We start from the raw sequence: 22,581 nt of genomic DNA on the forward strand, positions 1-22,581 counted from the left end.
GCAGCCACTGTGCCAAACACGCCGCAGCTTCAAAACCAAGTTTCTTATAGAGAAAATACACATGGACAGAAACTAGAGAAAACACGGGGCTGAGGCTGTGAAATGTTTGCTTCTTTGGAAGGAACACCGGACTTCAAGAATGCAGCCCAGGGGCTGGGAAGGTGGCTCAGTGGTAGAGCGCTTGCCTTGCATGCCTGAGGCCCTGGGTTCGATTCCTCAGCACCACATAAGCAAAAAGAAAAAAGCCGGAAGTGGCACTGTGGCTCAAGTGGTAGAGCGCTCGCCTTGAGCTGAAGAGCTGAGGGACAGCGCCCAGGCCCAGAGTTCAGGCCCCACGACCGGAAAAAAATAAAAATAAAAAAAAAAAAAAAAAAAAGAATGCAGCCCAGTGCTTCCTGACAGTCGTGACAGGCTCTTGATTACCCACTTACTTCCCACCGGAACCAAGAAAAGGCATTGCCACTGCGTTAAGAAAAACAAAGAGTAAGCAGGAAAATGAATGAACGAATGAATGAACGAGTGAATGAACGAATGAACGAATGAATGCATGCATGGTGAGGGCTCGGTGCTGCGCCAGCAGGGAGGGCGAGCCCGGCTGCGGGCCCCGGGGTGCCTGGCTGTGGGCCCCGGGGAGCCCAGCTGTGGGCGCGCGGGGCGGAATGAGCCGGATGGCGCTGGCCGTGCAGCGCAGGAGCTGCGCGTGGTAGGTGCGCGGGCAGAGGTGGGGTGGAGCCGTGGGCAGGGGCGGCTGGGCCGGAGCAAGGCCGGACGGCAGCTCCCAGCCCCCATTCCAGGGGAAGGGAGGCTCTCGGAGCTTGGTGGCCGGGCCAGAGTCAGGCTAGAGTGAGAAGCAGGGAGCGAGGGCATCAGGACGGAGGGGTTGGTGCCTTGAAAGTTTCTAGCAGGTAAATAACCAGGAAAAAAAAAAAGGATGCCCGCACAGTGCTGCTCTTGGACACGGTGACCGCCTGGGTTTTTACCACGCTGTGGTGTGTTCTAGGCGGTCCAGGAATTTCTAATGACATGCTCGCTGCAGGGCGGGGGCCAGCTCGGCGGTGTAGCGCGCACACACCGCGCCACAGGCCCGGGCTCCAGCCCAGCCTGGAAGACAGCTCCCCCCCCCTCCAAAATTAGCCTTTCCCTATGAATTCTTAATGGGTGGCGTATTTTTAAAAAGCGAGTGAATTAAAGGTAGGTGCATGGAAGGAAGCGGCCGAGAGTCATCTGAGCTCTGGAAAAGAGCAAGTCCGCAGCCTCACAAGGCTCCGTACTCATGACACTGATTGAGAGCTGCAGTTTGCTCACCCCACACCGACCTCCTCCATGAGCAGCAGAACCCCAGGGTCCCCCACCCAGCCCGTGGGACACCAGCTGTGGTTCTCGATGCTCAGGATCACCAATGAAGGCTTGGATGGAAACGCTCCTCCTGCTGTTCCCACAACTCGTTCTGCAGGCCAACGCGTCCGGTAGTAACCTATGCTTTATCGGCTACACTATTAACTCCAGACAGAAACCTATGCACACGACATTTAACAACACTCCAGCGAGGGAGGTGCACTTCCCACCGTATCATTCCCACAGAGTAAAACTCACTCACCCAAGAAAAAAAGCACTTAGCGCAGCTTGCGCACTTGCAAATGAATACTGCAACGGGACTGCCCGGCTTGGCTGCTTCCGAAGAAAGGGGGGGGTTTCCTTTCCTGAGGTTTGGGGGTTGTTTTTTTCCCTGTTAGCTCACAGGCCACAATTACATATAGGATATAATATAGGATATTATAGAGACCAGAAGCAAAGTCCCACCGTTACGTACCTGCCTTCAGTCCTTCCTTCCTTCCTTCCTTCCTTCCTTCCTTCCTTCCTTCCTTCCTTCCTTCCTTCCTTCCTTTCCCAGTCCTGGGGCTTGAACTCAGTTCCTGAACGCTGTCCCTGAGTTTCTTTTGCTCAAGGCTAGTGCTCTACCACGTGAGCCACAGCGCCACTTCTGGCTTTTTCTTTTTTAATTTTAAATTTTTTTGGGGGGGGGGTCCGGTCGTGGGGCCTGAACTCGGCCTGGGCGCTGTCCCTCAGCTCTTCAGCTCAAGGCGAGCGCTCTACCACTTGAGCCACAGCGCCACTTCCGGCTTTTTTCTTTTTGCTTATGTGGTGCTGAGGAATCGAACCCAGGGCCTCATGCATGCAAGGCAAGCACTCTACCACGGAGCCACCTTCCCAGCCCTCTTCTGGCTTTTTCTGTGTCTGTGGTACTGAGGAATCAAACCCAGGGCTTCATGGTGCTAGGCGAGCACTCTATCACGGAGCCACCCTCCCAGCCCCAGCCTTCATTTCTGAGAGCTTCCGTGACGGGCCGGGAGGCGCCGGCTGGCGCTCTGGTGAGTTCTAGCCATTTCCCTGTGAAGGATGCGTTTGCATCTCAGAGCTGCGACTGGGCTATCATCAGACAGCCAGGCCGCGACTGTCGGGAAGGCAACGAGGGAGAACGGGGGGGGGGGGCTCTCGAGGTCATTCTGGACCACGCCACTGAGCTCCAAGTAGCCGGGGCCGGTCTCCGCCACATCCTGACACGCCCGGACACGCGTGGGGCGCGTTGTTATGGCAACGCTGTACGCTGAGCAAGCCACCAGGGGCCGTCTGCGCGGTCACCTTCCAATTCATCATCTCCACGCAGCCGACAGCCCGGCCAGGCCAGCCCCGCCTCCACCCAACCCTCCTCCTAGGTGCGGGGGGGGGGGGGGGGACACCGTGCTTGCTCCACTGTGTGACCACGCCCCAAAAATGTGTCTGAGGACAGCCCGGTACAAACAGCTCACGCTCCCAGCTACTCAGGGGCTGAGACAGAAGGATCCAGGTTCAAAGCCAGCCTGGGGAAGGCAAATCCGAGAAACTCTTACCTCCAACGAAGCAGCAAAAAGAAGAGGAAGGGGAGGTGTGGCTCAAGGCGGTAGAGCGCGAGCCTTGAGCAAAAGAGCTCAGGGACAGCGCCCAGGCCCCAAGTTCAGGCTCCACGACTCATCCAGAAAAATAAAGAAGACAACAGAGAGGCTTGGTCAATACACAGCCGCTGATCACTCAGCCAAACAGTGAGCCAGCTCACTCGAGCCCAAAATAGAAGCGGCTGCTCTTTGGGATTTTTATCCCGAAGCCTCAGCAAGGCAAGCTTTGCCAGCAACAACCCACCGGGAGCAGACCATGCTCATACTCACAAAACCACGGAGCTCAGGGCGTGTGGTTCTGATGATCGGCCGGGGTGGCCGGGGTGGGAGACCAGAGTCTCGGAGAGTGCCAGAGCACACGCCTGGCATCCCGCGCACAGGAGCAGAGGACGTTTAAGAGGCAACCTGGGGGCTGAGCCCAGATATGTGCGTCTCCCTCGCCAGCCAGCCTTGCTTGGGCCTCAGTTTCCCCCTGTGGCACAAACGTTCCAGGCAAGTGGAGCTGCAGGCGGGCAGGTACCCTCCCCACCAGACACCTCCTCCTCATCTGACCCACGCCTGGCTTCTCTGCTCTGCCCCCTTGTTGCTGCTGGTGTGGCTGTTGGTTTTTGTGGTTTCTGACGCTTGCTAGGCAGGTGCTCTGCTACTTGAGTCATGCCCTTAGCCCTTTTGGTTGCTTTAGTGACTTTTCAAAATAGGGTCTTGTGCTTTTGTCCAGGGTGGGCCTGGACTTCGATCCTCCCATTCACGCCATCCATGTAGAAGGGATGACAGGCAGGTACCACCATACGCAGCTCATCGGCTGAGATGAAGCGTTTTGCCTAGGCTGACCTCAGACGGTGATCGTCCCCGAGTCCACCTCCCAAGTGCTGGTACTGCAAACGCCAGCACCCACCTGGCACCAAGTAGCTTTCCAATAGGAAAAGGGCATCCACCCAACCTCTGCGGCCTCCCTGGAGCTGAGCTGGCTATAAATGAATAAAGCCGCACGCGTGGGAGCCGTGAGGGTCAAGGCGGAAGTTGTCAAGAGATGAAGGAAGTTGGTCCCGATGACGGCGGGAAGGAAGTTCCCCGACCAGCCCCCCGCGACCAGTCCCCCGCGACCAGCCCCCCGCGTGCGCCACAGACATCTGTCAGCACTCAGCCACCAGCCACGGAACAGAATGTTTGGATGGCTTTTAGTTAGCGGCCAGGCCACTCCGTTTGGTAAGGAAAAATGATGTCAAATACGACAACAAAGTCCAAAAACAATCACAGTTTATGTTCACGGCATAAGCAGTTCTTTTTCTTTTCTTTTTTTGCCGGTCCTGGGGCTTGAACTCAGGGCCTGGGCGCTGTCCCTCAGCCTCTCTGTGCTCAAGGCTAGCGCTCTACCTCTTGAGCCACAGCGCCACTTGGGGCTTTTTCTGGGAATGTGGTGCTGAGGAATCGCACCCGGGGCTTCATGCGTGCAAGGCGAGCGCTGCTCTACCACGGAGCCATCTTCCCAGCCCCTGCAGTTATTTCTGATCAGAGAAAACAGCGCAGGTTAGAAGCCTGGGAATATGGTGGAGGAGGAGGAGGAGCTGGTTGTGGACCAGCCACACCACCTTGTCAGCGGGCTTGACACGCCATCTTCCTGGCCTTCTTCCTGGCCTTCGTTTGCCTGGGTTTAGCGAACGCCTGCTCTTCCCACCACCGTCCCTCCCTCCCCCGGCCTGCCCCATAGTCAATAAAACATATCTGGAAAGAATAGAAAGATAAAGTCAGGCCAAGGCTCCCAATTCTGCAGGGGATACCCACTCTGTCCTGAAGCTCACAAGACCCCAGGCAATCTGGTCGGAACTCCATGTGGGCGGGGGGGGTGGGGGTCTTCATCGTCCATGCTCCTTTACCCCAAAAGACACCTCCTCCTGCTGCCCCAGCCTCTGCACCATGTGTGCCTTGTACTCACAGCACGCGGTACCCCCGGACCCGTGTCCCCCCACGCACGAGACCTGGATTCCACCTGAATGCTGTGCCCTACCATCAGAGCAGAGATGAGCCGGGCGGGCGCTGACGGCTCACAGCGGTCATCCTAACTGCTCGGGAGGCAGAGACTGGGAGGCCTGCCGTGTGAGGCTAACCCAGGCAAAACCTTCGACCCTCAACTCAATCAGCAGCTGAGCACAGGGGTGTGCGCCTATCACCCCAGCCATGTCGCAGGGTGAAACTTTATAGTCACAGGCCAGCCTGGGCAAACAATAAAAACAAAACCCGACTTCAGAAGAACAGATCTCAACAGAGAGAAGTCTGGCACGGGACCACCTGCCTGGCATCTCAGCTACGGCATTGACAAGATGAGGCCGCAGTCAGCCAAGCTGGCCAGGCAAAAAGAAAACAAGACCCCATCTCAAAAACAGCCGGAAGCCGCTGCTGGTGGCTCACGCCTGTCATCCTAGCTACTCCGGAGGCTGACATCTGAGGATCGTGGTTCAAAGCCAGCTGGGGAAGGAAAGTCTGTGCGACTTTTATCACCAATGAACCACCAGAAAACCAAAGACGCACCGTGGCTCAAAGTGGTAGAGTGCTAAGCCTCGAGCAAAAGAGCTCAGGGACAGTGCCCGGGTCCTGAGTCCAAGCCCCACAACTGACAAAAATAAGAAGCAGCAGAGGAAAGGGGGCTGGAAGAATGCCACAAGCAGTAACGCAGCAGCCTGGGATAAGCACAAGGTCCTGAGTTCAAATCCCAGTACTGCCCTTCCCCCAACAGAGAAGACACATAAACAGTCTGTTCGGGTCTCTGCAGAGCTTAGATGACTGAAGGCACCTGGTGTTTGCCACATACATAAAGGAACAAGGAAGAGATCGAGCATAAGTTAGGGTCACGATGACCAAACTCAGTCTAGTCCACTGTGTAGTTTTATCAAATGAGCAAAGTGATGGGCAGACTGGTCTGTCACACCCAACTACTAGGACCTGGCCCAGACAAAGCGGCGTGGAAGCGTGCCCTGCCCATCCTCTGTCACCTGACCAGCTTCCCCAGCATGTGGCTGGGGGCGGAGGGGCGGAGGAGAGGGGGGGGAGGAGGGGGCCGCGCTCTCTCCTAAGGAGACACAGCTGGAACAAGCGATCTAACCTGTAAAGGCCAGGAGGGGGCTAGTGAGTCAGGAGGCCAAGAGGGCCAGGCCATGTGCAGACAAGTCAGTGAAGAACCGGGAAGAGGGCAGGACCAGCAATTACTCCCACTCCTCCCCGGCGGCCAATCAGAGCCCTGCTCGGCATTCTAATTGCCAGGCAGGCCTCTCCGGGTTGGCAGCCTTCCCTGCCGAGCGGCTCAGGTGGCTCCCAGCCTCCAGCGGGAGGCCACAGCCCTGCGCACGCACTCGGTCCCCAGACACTTCCTGCCCTCCGGCCACCCGCCGAGGAGGAGGAGGGCGGCTGAAGATTCCCACCTCCTCTCCGGGTCCCCTGGTCTCACCCGCATTCCAAGCATTGATCAGATCTCTGGGCTGGAGTGTGAGATAACCCAGCAAACTTCCCAGAAAAGACAGGCTTTTTATGGCTTATTTGCAAAGGCAATTGACCGGCCCAAGCTCCTGTTTTCTTTACATTATAACAAGTGAAAAGAGTAACTGCCAATTCTGGACTTCCCCACACACACACACACACCCCTAAAGGACTTCTGCAAGACTCAATTCAGCGTCTTTGCTGAATTTCAGGAAGATCTGAAGTAGTGGCCCGTGTGAAGCTCTTTCCCACCCATCAGGATACTGTGAACCTTCCAAAATAATAACAACAAATAACCTGCCTCTTTCCTTAAGTACTAATTTTAGCTATTTCTAGTCAGCAAGAGGAAAAAAAGGGCATTCACTAGGAGGACAGGGGAGTAAGTATGTGTTCCGTTAATTTTCCTTCTGTGTATGTGCTTACTACTCCGGATTCCTGGTGCTGCCGTTGATCAGGGCATTCCCTGGCTGACAGAACACAGCCTTGAGTCTTCTGAAGTCCTTTTATCTCTCTTAACTTTTGGCTTGTCTGATTTCTGTAAATCTCACCAGCAAAACCTTTGTCCTAGAAGCTAAGGGTTGATCATTATTATAATCTTGGTTTTCTTTGCAATCTATCAACTTTTTTTTTTTTTAATACCAGTACTGGGGCTTGAACTCAGGCCCTTGGGCACCGTCCCTTAGCTTTTTTGCTCCAGGCTGGTTCTCTACTATTTGAACCACAGTTCCAGCTTCTGGCTTTTTAGTGTTTAGAGAGGAGTCCCCCAGACTTTTCTGCTTAGGCTGACTCTGAACCGGGATCCTCAGATCTCAGCCTCCAGTGAGGCGGGGATTACAGGCGTGACTGCCATTGCCGGGCTTCAGCTGCTCCTGAGTGTTGCTCTGCATAGAGACTGGCTCTTCTGGTTGCTGTGTCACCAGGAGGAGACCTTCCTGGTCATGAACAATGGGGAGATCTCCTTCCGTGGAGGTCTGAGAGGGCATCCCTGAATTCCCTTCCCGGGCATCACCCCGACACTCCCTTCCCATTCCCTCAGCACCCTGGCACCACACACCGGTGAGCAAGACGCCCGAGAGGTGCGTCCTTCAAACGCAGTCAGGGAGTCAGGAGGTCTCAGGGGCCGGCGCCGGTGGCTCACGCCCGTCACCCTCACTACGCAGGAGGCTGAGGTCTGAGGGCTGTGGTTTGAAGCCAGCCGAGGCAGGAGGGTTCGCGAGACTCTCATCTCCAATAAACCCCCTTAGAAAAAAACCCCGAAGTGGTGCTGTGGTTCCACAGAAGCTCAGGGGCAGCACTCAGGTCCTGAGTTCAATTCAAGCAATAAGTACATAAATAGCCTCTCTCTGGCCTCTGGCCCTCGGCACCTCTGTTCCTGGTTGCTGCCAGGCCTGTCCTCCACTGGCTCAGCACTGGCCCCTGCGCGCAGCCTCCCGGGCCAGCCCTGCGGCTCCATCCACAGCTGGGTGGCCGGCGGGGCTGGACGCGGGCTCTCCCTGGGAGGCCCCCCTCAGCCCCTGGGCCTGAGCTGCGCTCCTTTGGCTTTCCTCCCTAGCCTCGGGCCTCTGCAGCCCCCAGTGACAGGACCTGGGTCAGTAGGGGACCAGAGCTGGGCTCGGGGCCCGCGCCGTGGTTGAGCCTGGGTTCCGGCGCTGCAGGGAGCTGTGTTTTCCTCCTCTGGCCTTCTCAGGGCTGGCGTGCACAGTGGGGGCGAGGGGACACAAGTTGGGGACAAAGGCCAACCTCACTTGGGCAACTAGACGTCTGGGCTACAGGAGGAAGCCATCTGCTTCGTCTTGGGACTGCCTGAGTCCCTTCACTCCAATCCATTCGGATATTTTTTTTAAATCAAGAACATCCAAGCTGGGCATGGTGGCTCACGCCTGCCAGCCTAACTACTCAGGAGGCTGAGATCAGAGGATTGCAGTTCAAAGCCAGCCCGGGCAGGAAAAGCTGTGAGAATCTTGTCTCCAATAAACCACCAGAAAACCGGAAGTGGTGCTGTGGCTCAAGTGGTAGAGCGCTCGCCTTGAGCTGAAGAGCTGAGGGACAGCGCCCAGGCCCAGAGTTCAAGCCCCACGACTGACAAAAAGAAAAAAATAGAGCATCCACCAGAGCACTTCGATGCAGATCAAGTTCGGCGGGCTCACCCACAGAGCACACCCTCCCACCGGAGAGGGGACCGCAAACAAAGACAGACCAGGGAGGGAAGGGCTGCTCGGGCGGGACAGGGCCGGCGCCTCCCACGCTGTCTAGAACCCAGGACTCCCCGCCTGCCTGCGCCGTGCCCCACAGGAATCCCAGATGAGACTTCACAACCACCTCACGCGAGCCTGAGGGGGCCTGAGCCTGCCACAACCAGCGGCGAATGAGGACCTAGAAATGGCAGAAGCGAAACATCGGGGTCCACACAAGGGTGAGTGAATCTGTAGCCCCAGGGGTGGACAGACAGTAACCACCAAGTCCACCTGAATGTGCCCGTGCCGGTTAAAATGTGTTTGCGACTTTAACAGAGTATCACTATTCCAAAGACTGTGAGATATGACTAATCCCAATTAAAACAGAAAGTGAGCGGAGGGATGGGTTGGGAGCGATGGGCGACAATGTCGTCAGACGCCTTGTACTCATACGCTGTTTTGTAGAATGGAACTTCCTTGTACAACCACTTAAAGATAATAATAATAATAATGGGATGGGATGGGGAGTCTACGTCGTCACAGTGAAGACAACTTAAGGCTTAGAGCTCAGCTGGAAGAGGAAAGTCCAGACTGTTTAACCATCTTTCTTTTTTCCGGGGTGGGGGTGGGGGGCAGTCCTGGGGCTTGACCTCAGCTCAGTTTATCTGCTCACATCTGTGACGCAGGGCACTCACGACGCGCCAGCCGCATACCAGCTCTGGGCTCTTCAGGGCTGACAGCGGGGTTCTCTAAGGATCTTGGACCCTGGGTCATCCGGCAGGTCCTGACTTGATTTGTAAGGAACTGCAAATCGACTACGTCAGACTTAGTGGTGTGGCTACCAAGATACGGTCTGTGGAGACAATGAATTCTGAGGACAAAGCACCTCTGCTCTGGTCTCCTCAGTATCAGTGAGGAGCTGGGATCCTAGGTGTCAGTCCCAGGTAAACAGCACAAGCCCAGAGAAGGGCCAGCCACTCCTCAACAGCGGGAAGATCTGGCCGAGGAGGTTTCGTATTAAGTGAGAAAGAGAAAGACATGGTTTCAAAGTAAAGAATGACGGCGTATTTCCGCCTGTTCCGTTTAAATATCGCTTCCAAGGCAAAGAACAGGCGCCGGTGGCTTCGGACACCTTCTTGGAGAGAGCTGTTTATTCTTGACCAGAGGTTTTGGTGACTACAGGAAAGGGAACAATATTCTTATTTTCCCGTGGAGGTCCGTGACTGTGTACGGGACCAGATCATCACGGGGACAGCTAGTCCTGGGGGGTACAGGGGTTCACGCCCATCTGCCTTCCAGATCTGAAATGGTTGAGGAGCCAAGGAGATGTGAGTAAGGCCGGGAGGGGAGTGAAAACAGGTCCACGGCTTTGCCTAGAGGAAGAGTGCGCTGCTGACCCAAACCCCTGCCAGGCAGATGGGTTCCAGAGCATTCTCTTGACAAGGTTGGGTGGGTGGGGGGGGACACTGAATTTAAGGTGACTGCAAGTGTGACCATTCCAGCTGTCGTGAGAGGGAGGAGGCTGAAGGGAGAGCCTGTAATTTTGGCTGATCTGATCATCCTCCCTCGACCTCACATTACCAATCATCGTCATGGGAATGAGAATAATGGTTTCCCTGCACTGTTTGATAGGGGTAGCTGATAGCTAAGAAAAAGGAACAAATAGCCAATCTAGGCTTCTCAAATTTTTCCTTCCGCGTTTTCTGTGGCTTCTGTCAGCATGCCGATTAGATATAATAAGCACTTGGGGGAACAAATAAAAGTGTGTTTGAATATTCATCTGAGTAGGGGGGCTCTACTCCCCTGGGCCTGACCCAGAGGCTCTCGGGAGATGGCTGATTCTCATTAAGCAGAAGAGCCTGGTGAACCTCCTACGTCTACACCAGAGTTCTCCCCGGTGAAAGCGTCGCGCCCACCCCCAGCTCGTGTCCCCCAGTCTCTGTCCGCCACCCCCCCATTCCCCACCCCCGCTCTCCGGCATCCTACACGAGACCATTACGTCCACTGGTGACCCAAGGTGGCAGAAAGTGAGTGGAGTCACTGTCACCTGGAGAAGATGCTGTAGCGTCCACGTGGACACAGCTGTCCCCAGTCAGTGCCCCTCATGGACTCCAGTAGCAGGGGGAAGATCCCAAGCCGATCCAGGGCTCCTTTTTATGACCCTCCACACTGGCCACCTCCAAGATGCCTGGTGGACACCAGGCAATTGACAACCCCAGGCAGCCTCAGGCTCGGGCACTGAAGGGGCTGCTGAGGGTTTATGAGCTAGGCTTCTAGACTAGGAGGAGAAGCTGGCCATCAGAGAGGGGGCAGACAGAAAGAGAAGGCGGGAACCTTGCCCACACCTCACAGTGAAGGAGAAGCAGCGTCTGGAAGAAAAGGACCCCGAGCCAGCACTGCCGGCCCACATCTGTAACTCGGCTCACATCTGTAATGCTGAGGCCGAGAACTGGGAGAGTCGTGCTTGAAAGCCAGCCCCAGCAGGGGAGTCTGCCCAGATTCCAGTAGTAGAGCATCATCAGTAAGACAAAAAGCCAAGCCAGAGAGCGAGGCTTTGCCTTCAAGCCCCAGTCAGGCACACACATGCATGAGTACATGGCTGTGCACACGCATGGGTACACACACATGCATGGGTATATGGGTGTGCACACACACACATCCTTACACATACTATCCCAATGACACAATGCCAAAAATGTACGTGAATCACATTTAGATCTGTAGATATTGATCTACAGATATAGAAAAGGACACTGTTAAAGCAATTGCCTGGGATAAACAGAGCTGAGATTCACGGACCACAGTATGAGCAACCCCTCCCCATCCCTCCCTTCGCCTCACAAATTCTCTTTACACATACCTTGGTTTAAAGTATGTCCGGACAGGAAAGAAAGAAAACAAAACAAAAAACACAGAGCATCCGTATGAGTGCTCTAAGTATTCAGCCCTGGGGGAAATCCACACTGGGAGACCCAGGGTCACCTAAGGAAATCAGGGAAACCACAAGTGTCTGGTCCCCAAAGGAACAGAATGAATGAGTGGATGCGGAGGACCAGGGGCATCTGGGCTGGGTGCGGGTGGCTCACACGTGTCATCCTAGCTACTCAGGAGGCTGGGATGACCGGTTTGAAAGAGGGGGGGGGACAGGACAGGAAAGTCTATGAGAATCTCATCTCCACGGTGACTACCCAGAGCAGGACGTGGCGCTGTGGCTCAGGTGGCAGAGCCTTAGCCTTGAGCTAAAAGAAGCTGAGAGGACACGGAAGCCCCGAGTTCGAGCCCCGGAGCAGCATGGACATGCACAGGCACACACAGATTCGGCCAGGGACACTGTTGGGACAGAGGCTGGCTGGTGTCCTCAGGACGGGCCTCTGCGGCAGGCAGGAGCCTCGGCTCTTGGGGTGCTGGGGGTGACGGGTGCCCCGCAGCCTGCCCTGGCACAAGGCCCTGCGGGGAGTTCCTCGGGGGGCGCCCCCAGACCGTGGACCCTGCCTGCCAGAGGGGAGCGGGGAGGGGACCGGGCCGGCTGGGGGGGACCGAGCCAGGGCCCGCCGGCGTGGGGGAGCGGGGAGGTGACGCGGGGAGGCGACCCCGGCCGGTTGGGGGGACCGAGCCGGGGCCTGCCCTCACACGACCTCAGGGTCAAAGGCTCCCCGCACCCCCCCGCGGAGCCCCAGGCTCGGACCCCACCCGGCTCAGCGATGGGGGGGCGGATCTCCTCCACTCACGGCATCGGCGCTGCCTGCCGTTACCTCAGTTTCCCCGCCAGTAACCCCGTCCCAGCAGGAGCGGGACCGGCAGGAAATGGAGTTAGTTCGGGGCCGCTTTGCCCGGCTCCCGCCCGCGCCCCGCCCCGGGGTCCCGGTCCCCTGGAGCCCACCGAGCCGGTGGGGCGGGGCGGGGGTGGGGTGCGGGGCGGGGAGGGCACGGTGGGGCGGGGCGGGGGTGGGGTGCGGGGCGGGGAGGGCACGGTGGGGCGGGGCGGGGGTGGGGTGCGGGGCGGGGAGGGCACGGTGGGGCGGGGTGGGGGTTGAGGTGGGGTGCGGGCTGGGGTGCGGGCTGGGGTGGGGGTTGAGGTACGGGGTGGAGGTACGGGCTGGGGTGCGGGCTGGGGTGCGGGCTGGGGTGCGGGCTGGGGTGCGGGCTGGGCTGGGGTGCGGGTGGGGTGGGCTGGGCTGGGGTGCGGGTGGGGTGGGCTGGGGTGGGGTGGGGTGGGGTGGGCTGGGGTGCGGGCTGGGCTGGGGTGCGGGCTGGGCTGGGGTGCGGGCTGGGGTGCGGGCTGGGGTGCGGGCTGGGCTGGGGTGCGGGCTGGGGTGGGGTGGGCTGGGGTGCGGGCTGGGGTGCGGGCTGGGGTGCGGGCTGGGCTGGGGTGCGGGCTGGGGTGGGGTGGGCTGGGGTGCGGGCTGGGGTGGGGTGGGCTGGGGTGCGGGCTGGGGTGGGGTGGGCTGGGGTGCGGGCTGGGCTGGGGTGCGGGCTGGGCTGGGGTGTGGGCTGGGGTGCGGGCTGGGGTGGGGTGCGGGCTGGGGTGGGGTGCGGGCTGGGGTGGGCTGGGCTGGGGTGCGGGCTGGGGTGGGCTGGGCTGGGGTGCGGGCTGGGGTGGGGTGGGCTGGGGTGGGGTGGGCTGGGGTGCGGGCGGGTGTGCGGGTGGGGTGCGGGCCGGCGGCGCGGACTCACCTCGCTCAGCCCGGCCGCGCCGTCGTCCCCGGGCCTCGGGGCCGCCCCGTCGCTCATGTCGGCCCCGCGCGGCCTCCCGGGCGCCGCTCATCTACGGCCGCCGCCGCCGGCCCCGCGGGCGCATGGCGACCCGCCGCGCGGGCTCCGGGACGGGCGCGGGCCCCGGCCGAGGTCGCGGCTGGGCCGGTCCCGGCCGCCCGGCGCCGCCGCCCCGCGCCTACCGGGCCGCGCCGGGCCCCATGCGCCGGGGAGGGCCGCCCGCAGCCCGCGCCCGCGGCCGCTCCGGGAGAGGCGGGGCGGGGGAGGCCGCGCTCCCGGGTCGGCGGGAGGGAACGGCGGGGCCGGGGCCCGGGAGGAGCCGGAAGGGAAGGAGCCGCGCGAGCGGGGCCGGCGCCGACACTCTCCACGCCGAAGTTTCCCGGCGCGCGGCCGCGAGTTGGAAGCCGCGCTGATTGAACGCAGCTGTCCGGGGAGGGCGGGGCCGCGCCGCGCCGGGGGCGGGGCCTGGGCGGGGCGGGGCCTGGGCGGGGCGGGGCCTGGGCGGGGCGGGGCCTGCAGGGTAGGCTGGCCTTGGGGGAGGAGGTATGGGGCGGGGCCGGAAGGGTGGAGGCGGGGCTTGTGAGAGGGACGATGGGGCGGGGCCTGGAGTTGAGGGGCGGGGCCAGGAACAGGGCTGGGAAAGATACGGGCGAAGCCTGGGGAAGCTAAGGGGCGGGGCCGTGAGGGGGCGGGGCCTTGGAAGGGAAGGGGTTAGGGGCGTGGCCGGACCGCGCTGGGGGCGGGGTCTGGTGGGAGGGGCGTGGCCCTCGGGGTAGAAGCCGAGGAGGGCGGGGTGAGGTGGGGAGGGCCGGCATCCTCCCGTGCTCCCAGCGGGGCGCGTCGCCATCACCGGCCCCGAAGCGGGAAAGCCGCCGCCGGAGCCGCGGAGCAGGACGGGTCCCGCGCCCGGGCCTCGCTCCTCCCTCCCCCGGGGCCGCAGAATGGCAAAATAGGAGGAAACCGGCCCTGGGAGGGAGGAGGCCGGGCCGCCGCCGGGGTGGGGCCGGGAGGGGCGGACCGTCCCGGGGCGGGGGGCGGGGCGGGGCCAGCATCCGAGCCCCGCCCCCGGAAGTAGAGCACCCGCGTGGACCGGGCCCGCCCTGGGGAGCAGGGGGAGCCCCGCCGAGCTCGGGCGCCAGGACTGACCGTGGCGAGCCGGCGGCCTCGGCCCCGGGAGGCCGCGATCGGGGATCGCAGGGATCGGGGGTCAGGGCCGCCAGGCCGGGTCAGCCCGGGCGACCCCCAGATAACCAGCACGCCCAGGGCTGCAAGCGGGAGGAGCTGAGTTCAAGCCCAGGTGGGGCGTGCACACGCATGTGCACACACGCATGCACACACATGCATGCACACACGCACACGCATTGCACACACGCATGCACACACGCATGTGCTCACACACATGCACACACATTTTGCATGTGCACACACGCACACACATGCACGTACGCATGTGCACACACGCAGATGCATTGCACACGCACACGCATGCATGTACACGCATGTGCTCACACGCATGCACACACATTTTGCATGTGCACACACGCACACACATGCATGTACACACATGCACATACGCATGTGCACACACGCAGACACATTGCACACGCACACGCATGCACGTACACGTGTGCACACACGCATGCACGCATACGCATGTGCACACACACACACAGAAAACAACTGAAGCACCGACAGCCCGTCTGCAGGGAGAAGAGCGCTCCTGGGCCTTTCTCCACCGGGCAGGAACAAGGCGGCTCCAGCCCCAGGAACAGACCCGACACTTCCTGAAGCCGCCTATAAAAAGCCGCTGTATTGTCCCCGTGCAAGGTCTATTTTAAGAACCCCAATAGGATGTTTCTTCTGCTCTTTAAACAGGAAAGGGGGTGGGGGGCCGTGGCATCCAGCTCCCCCCGGGCCTGTGTCCTGTGCCCCGGTGTCCTGGGGGCCCGGAGGCTGTGGGTGGGGTGCTGGGTCCCCACACCCCCAGGAGCTCACCACCTTCTCCCCGTGGGGAGGGCCTGGAAGCCAGGCCCGTCAAGATACTCATAGAACCTTCCTGAGTTGGAAGCTGGCTGGGTTTAGGTTGATTCGCCTTTAGTACCAACATTGGGGGCCAGAAATGTTTCCGATTTGACATTTTCTGGATGTATGTGTGTGTGTATATAGATTTTTTTATTTGTCCGTCCTGGGGCTTGAACTCTGGGTCTGGGCGCTGTCCCTCAGCTCTTCAGCTCAAGGCAAGCACTCTACCACATGAGCCGCAGCGCCACTTCCAGCTTTTTCTGCTTATGGGGTGCTGAGGACTCGAACCCAGGGCCTCATGCATGCGAGGCAAGCGCTCTACCACTGAGCCACCTTCCCAGCCCTAGATTTTTTTTTAAAAAATCAATATCGAATATCCCTCATTCAAAAACCCAAGAACAAAAACACTCCAAAATCGGATGTGGCGTGTGTATGTGTATGCACGCATGCACGCGTGTTTGTGCGCTCGTACTGGGGCTTGAACTCAGGGCAAGGGGAAGCTAACCGGAAGCGCATCTGAGAATCTGAGGAAGACAGGAACAGCAGAGTCAATATTATCCTGGGGGGAGAGGAGGGAGGGAGATGAAGAAGCAAGTCAAAGTCATTCATGCCCTTAGAAGATAATTTTCAGTAAAGCTGAGTGACAGAAGATAGATTAGATTACTGGGGGAGTGGGAAAGAAGGGGGGGAGGCAGGGACTCCCCCCCTTAGCCCCCAGCTACTCTTCCTGTAAATTCACTGGTGACTGTCGAGGAGGGACGGGGGGGGGGGGGGGAGGGCTGGGGAAACTCTGGAAGGGACTCTCAGATCCCATCCTAAGAAGGAAAAAATAACACTTATTTTCTGAGCCAATGCACTTCCTCTTGCGATTGTTCGAGGGCTGGCACGAAGTCTAATGACAATTGGTGGCCGCACTCTGACCCACCGAGAGGCCACTGGGGCAGAAATATGCGTGAGTAATGGGGCCCCTTGTAATGGGGGGGGTGTCTAAACTGGCTTATGATGTATAGCCAAAGATTCCACGGAATAAAGCCTGAGGGGTGTTTCTTTTTTTTATTATTACAATTTAAATGTCTTCTTTTAACTTCTTGATCTGCCTCATGGCTATAAAGAAAGTTCTAGAGATGCAGTTCTGTAGTGAATGCTGGCCTGGCACACAGGAAGCCCTGGGTTCGATCCTCAGCTCTGGATACACACACACACACACACACACACACAGGATTATGCCTCCGACCAGCTCCTCAGCTGTCACTCCTGCTCAGCAAAGGAGAACAAAGTCTCAAGCATGAACCCAGAATACGAGACCCCATCTCAAGACTACAGCTCAGCTCATCGTGGCTTACTATGGTGTGAGTGCTCAATGCCTACCAACCTCTCTTGTGGGGCAGGAGTGGCAGGGAGCAGGAAAAACTGCCTTCCCAGCAGAGTGGCCTGGTGCTCGCCAACCTCCCTTCCTAACTCCTGCCACCACAGAGGCCAGCCTCTCTCCCCCTGGGCTCTGAGGAGAAGAGGCCCCAGCTGCTCTGGGAGAATTTCGGGGTGAGGGCGATCTGCCCCGGCCTGCCAGCCTCAGTCTCTCCCTGCTGGCTGGCTGTGTCAGGCTCTCTGGGCCGGGCCTTTAGCTTCCTTCCAGAGTTCCGGGGATCTGCAGGGCCCTTGGGCTGGCTGGGTGTGGCTGCCACCGGGTCGGGTCTGGCAGTCCCTGGCAGTAATGCCGGTTCCCCAGCCCGCACAAGGACCCCCTCCCCCAACCTCCTGATCACCTCGTGGGATCCCGGGAGTGGGGGAAGAAAGCGGCTTTGCTCAGCTCATTCACACGAAGGTGGAAAACACCATCTTGTCACCCGGGCCGGAAGGAGAGAGAATGCTTTGAAATCTCTTCCCGGGGAAGAAAGTGAAGTTTGAGAGTCAAGGGGGATTAGGAACCCTGCAGGGCCTCGGGAAATGCAGGGGGAAGGGGTGGGGTGGGGAAGAGGCGTCGGGTCCTCAAGAGGGTCATAAAATGCAGAACACCCAGCTCACAGGGAACACAATGGCCTGCGGGCCCCGAGCCCCGCCCAGCCCCCCTCCCAGCCCACCAGGCGGGAGGAGACCCGCTGGCTTCCGTTCCTCTCCCAGCCCCGGGCCAGATCTGAGTCTTAGGTAGGGAGGCTGCAGCCAGCCTCCCCCGTGGCCAGCCTCCAATGCAAACATCCTCTGCTCTGAGACGTGACTCCAGTCTCTGGCTGGTCCCCGCATCCCAGCCCCCGGGGTGAGCGTCTACGCAGGCTATGCAGGTGTGTGCAGAGCGTCGGGACTCACGCACACACTGCACCTCTGCCTTCGGGTCCTGGGCTTTCATAGTGTGCTCTAGCAAAGCTCAGAAAGATGAAGCTGCAGCTTAGATTCAACGCTACCCAGAGGAGCTAGAATGGGGAGCACAGGCCCCCTCCCCAAAAAAAGCGATCAGAAGCCTCTGGAGAGCAGGGCCCCTCGGGAGGAAGGCCAAGGAGAAGAGGAGGCCAGACATGGGAGAGAGCAATGCCACCTGCAAAAATGTCCGCACACTTCAAGCTCTATTTTTTGTTCTCGTGCCCGAGCTGGGATTTGAACTCGGGGCCTGGGCGCTGGCTCTCCGCTTTGTTGCTCAATGCTGGTGTTCTACCACTTGAGCTCCACTTCTGGCTTTCTGATCATTAACTGGGGATAATAAGAGTCTCACTGACTTTCCCGCCCAGGCTGGCTTCAAACCGCCATCTTCAGATCTCAGCCTCCTGAGTAGCCAGGATGACAGGCGTGAGCCCCCAGTATGTGGCCAGGTTATACTTTTGGGGGGGAGGAGGGGAGATGCGAGCTGGGGTCTGAATTCAGGGCTGATCTTTTCCATTCCAGACACCATGGAATCCCTCTGTAACACTCCAGCCATACCCCTGGCTTCAACTTACATGTTTAAAGGCAAATACATTCCTTCACAAACTTCACTCCTAGGTCATCTGAAAAACAAATTTAAGGAATGCTCTTCCTTGCTGCTAGGAATGACTAGAACAGCCGAGGAGCATTACAGACAGACAGACAGACCTGGGCCTGTGACTCGATGTCTGATGCTAATGCCAACCAGGAAGCCATTGTATACCTCACAGGGACACAGTCGGTAAAAGTCTAGCTTACAATGCTACAGGACCAGAAGTCCTGCTTCTTGGACAAATCCAGTACAAGTAGAATGGGGAAGGGGAAAGGGAATAAATCTTGAGGTTGACAGGTAAAAATCTCCATGGATTCTGAGGTTCAAGGACATGTCCACCATGTGTGGACTTATATTGAGATCTTGAATCCAACAAGCTGGGGAAATGCGGGGCTTGAGAAAGAAAAAAGAAATCATGACACGGAAGCCAGGTGTGGTGACACACACCTGTAATCCCAGCACTTGGAAAGTTAAGACAGAAGGGCTGGGAGTTCAAGGCAGCCCGGAGGCCTAGTCCTCATGAGGAGACCTAGTCACAAAAACATTTTTCTTTACATTGAGAAACTCTTTCGCTGGTTGGCGGATTAAATTCCTAATTTTTGGATACGTAGTCTTGCAGTTGCTTCTTTTTCTCCTCTAACGTTCTTTTAGAGACATAGATTGGAATACTGAGGGTTGAAAGGGTACTGGAGCTGCCACGGGGAGGGGGGCATCTCTGGGGCATCCAGGCCCAGAGGAGCAGGGAGGGAGGCCCAGGGACAGGTGTACGGGAGCCGTGCTGGTCTGAGCACCTGGGGATGTTTGGAAATCCTCACAGTGCACTCACGCAGAACAACTCCAGCTTGTGCGCAGAGAAGGGGCTGTGGTACCCAGAAGGAAGGACCGTTAGAGATGGCCGTTAGAACTGCTCACCCGGGACGCTGAGCAATGGAGAGCTTCGGGGTCCGACTCTCACGTCAGAGGTATCATCACCTCTGTTTTAGTCTCTTTAGTGACTTACTGCTGCGAGACAGCTGGCATGCAGACCATGCGTTGGTTGGTTTATATTTAATTTTTCTTTTTTGTTTTTTGGTCGGTCATGGGGCTTGAACTCAGGGCCTGGGCGCTGTCCCTCAGCTCTTCAGCTCAAGGTGAGCGCTCTACCACTTGAGCCACAGTGACACTTCCAGTTTTCTGGTGGTTCATTGGAGATCAGAGTCTCCTGGACTTTCCTGCCCGGGCTGGCTTTGAACTACGAACCTCAGATCTCAGCCTCCTGAGTAGCTAGGATGACAGGCGTGAGCCACCAGCGCCCGGCCTATATTTAAAATTTCTAAGTAAAGAAGTATTTTTTTTTTTTTGACCGGTCATGGGGCCTGAACTCTGGGTCTGGGCGCTGTCCCTCAGCTCTTCAGCTCAAGGCTAGCGCTCTACCACTGGAGCCACAGCGCCACTTCCGGCTTCTTCTGTTTATGTGGTGCTGAGGATTTGAACCCAGGGCCTCATGCTTGCAAGGCATGCACTCTACCGCTGAGCTACCTTCCCAGCCCAGCAAAGAAGTATTTTTTAAAAAATAAATTTCCAGATTAAATCTCACACTTGTCTGCTTATTCTAGAAAGCAAAAAAAAAAATATTAAAAATTAAAAATTGAAAAAATTAAAAGTCTACTTTCTCCAACTGAGAATGTAACACAAAACAAGCAAGCGCGGGTGAGCTCGTTAATGAGTTACATGATGGATCATGCCAGCCTATAATGTTCCTGATGTTATCAGCAGGAAATTCTTTTTTCTTTTCTTTTCTTGTTTATTTCCCTCCCAGTGCCAGTCCTGAGGCTTGAACTCAGGGCCTGGATGCTGTCCCTTTGTTTGTGTGTTTGCTCTAGGATAGTGCTCTCCCCCTGAGCCACAGCTCCATTTCCAGCTGTTTTGCTTGTTAATTGGAGATAGGAGTCTCAGAGACTTTCCTTCTCAGGCTGGCTTTGAACTAGGATCGTCAGCTCTCAGCCTCCTGAGTAGAGTGAGGCACCAGCACCCCGCATTAGCTGGAAATTCTGATGTGAGATTTGCTGTTTCTGGTAAGCTCTTGCGAGGCCTCAAAACGGTTTCACTGCATCATGAGATGGTGATCGAAATTTCCTGTCTCTGTCATCATCGATATTCAGAGTAGCTCTCAAAAACATCTACACTTGTTCGGTCTCCAAATTGTTAAAAACAAAAAACCAGTCAGATTATCTATGGAAAGGAAAACTAATCAGAGATGATGATTTGCAAATCCAAGGAAGTTATTAAAAAAAAAAAAGTTTGCCATCCTCCAAGGATTACCTGTGTATGGTCAGTTCATTTCCCTAAGATGAAGCCAAAAGAGCCCTACGCAATTCAATGCATTAAAACAGGAGGAGTAAAACCTGGAGACTGCCCTTCAGTGGAATGACTTATTTCTGGAGCGTTTGGGGCTAACCCAGGATTATTCCATTGCTCGAGTTAGGCCAGAGTATGTTACAGAGGTTGCTCAAAAGAGATCATGACAGGCCGGCTGCCAGTGGCTCACGTTGTAACCCTAGCTACACAAGAGGCTGAGATCTGAAGGTCACAGTTCAAAGCCAGCCCGGGCAGGAAAGTCTGTGAGACTCTGATCTCCAAGGAACCACCAGAAAACTGAAAGTAAGGCTATGGCTCCAAGTAGTAGAGCACTAGCCTTGAGTGATCAAGAGTTCAGGGACAGAGCCCAGGCCCTGAGTTCAAGCCTCACCACTGACCAAAAGAGAGGTAGGGGTGGGGAAGGGGCGGGATATATGTAATGTACATACTTGGCATGTATCTAACAACAGAGGGCACCAAGCTGAGGGGTGAAGGCGGGGCCCAGGCAGAGGCCGGACAAATCCATGGTCTCAGTGGCCATGGCTGGACAGCCGGGTAGAACTTCCTGTGAGGCTCCTCAGAGGCCCCTGCCTGTCCTGCTGCGTTTCTTTCTCTCTCCAAAGCGTGCTCAGTTGTTTTGAAGAAATGTCCCTGGTTGTCAGGTGAGCTCAACCTTCCCCTTCTAAACAAGTGGTCTTTTTTGTTGTTGTTTTTTGGGGTCGGTCATGGGTCTTGAACTCAGGGCCTGGGCGCTGTGCCTACGCTCTTTTGCTCAAGGCGAGCGCTCTATCACTTTGAGCCACAGTACCGTTTCTGGTTTTCTGGTGGTTCATTGGGAATAAGAGTCTCACGGGGACTTTCCTGTCTGGGCTGGCTTTGAACCGTGATTCCCCAGATCTCAGCCTCCTGAGTAGCTAGGATGACAGCATGGGCCCCCATGCCTGGCTTACCTGGCACTTTGATTAAGCTATAAAGATGTCACGAATCTCGACAACATCCAGAAGGGGCAAGGCTCCTCATTCTTTCTCTGATTCTTAGCAAATGGCCGCAGGTTTGCACGATGGGATTGTGCACTTGAGACCATCAGGAGACCGTGATCGGACCGCCATGGGGTCCTGGTGGGCTTTACAGGAAGGGATGGCGTTTCTTTTAAGGTGCCTAGAAACGTACCGAAAAAAAAAGAGGAAGGAGAGGAAGACCAGGAGGAAGAGAATGAAGAGAGCAGAGGAGGAGGGGGATGTAGCCAGGTGCCCTGGCCCGTGCCTGTCAGTCCAGCTACTCAGAAACCTGTTATCTGGGGGATCGTGATTTCAAGCCAGCCTGGACACAAACTTCACAAGACCTCATCTCAACAGGAGAAGCACAGTAATGCGGACCTCTCACCACAGCTCTGGTGGGGAGCATGTAGAGGAAGATCACAGTCGGGAGACCCTATCTCAAAAATAACCAGAGCAAGAAGGAGTAGAGGTGTGTAGGTCAAGGAGTAGCGTGCCCCACCCAGCAAGCGTAAAGCCCTGAGTTCGAATCCCAGTGCTGGTAAAAGAAGGAGAAGAAGCCCCTTCCCACGCTGCTTGCTGTAGAAGGATCGACTTAGCATTAGTCCTATAATTCAAAGACTAGAAACACAGCTCGATGACATAACTTGAAAAGCCTCTGCATTACTGTCGAACTAACATCTCACTGATAAATAATCATAATAAAAAAGTGCGGAAATAAGATTGTAAGCATCATCAGCTAGCAAAGCGCACACAGCCCATATCTTGACGGAAATGAATTCTCATAAGGGTGGAATATTTTCCTACAGGTCATCTATATTTCTGTCATAATCCAGTACGTTCTAAGAGGGAGAGAGAGAAACTCATTTCACCAGAACTCACGTGGAATCTGCAATCTCCACTTTTAATTTACATCTGAAAAACGAGTGAATGACTACGAGGATATAAAGGCCAGACGTTCATCCATATAATAGAATTATATTCCAGTCCACCTGATGCCC

At 57.0% G+C, this 22,581-nt stretch overlaps 1 protein-coding gene across 1 annotated transcript in view; it reads right to left on the reverse strand.

Annotated features, from left to right (window-relative positions):
* The window catches only part of LOC138804468 (colorectal mutant cancer protein), a 90,013-nt gene extending 76,622 nt beyond the window's left edge, over positions 1 to 13,391 (reverse strand). The window contains exon 1 of the mRNA XM_069988739.1: positions 13,247 to 13,391. Within this exon, the coding sequence (XP_069844840.1) occupies positions 13,247 to 13,303 (57 nt within the window). The 5' untranslated portion in view covers positions 13,304 to 13,391. The remainder of the gene's footprint in view (positions 1 to 13,246) is intronic.
* Between the last annotated feature and the right edge of the window lie 9,190 nt (positions 13,392 to 22,581).

Source organism: Dipodomys merriami, unplaced genomic scaffold, assembly GCF_024711535.1.
Source record: "Dipodomys merriami isolate MVZ:Mamm:240054 unplaced genomic scaffold, mDipMer1.0.p SCAF_366, whole genome shotgun sequence".
Lineage (NCBI taxonomy): Eukaryota > Metazoa > Chordata > Mammalia > Rodentia > Heteromyidae > Dipodomys > Dipodomys merriami.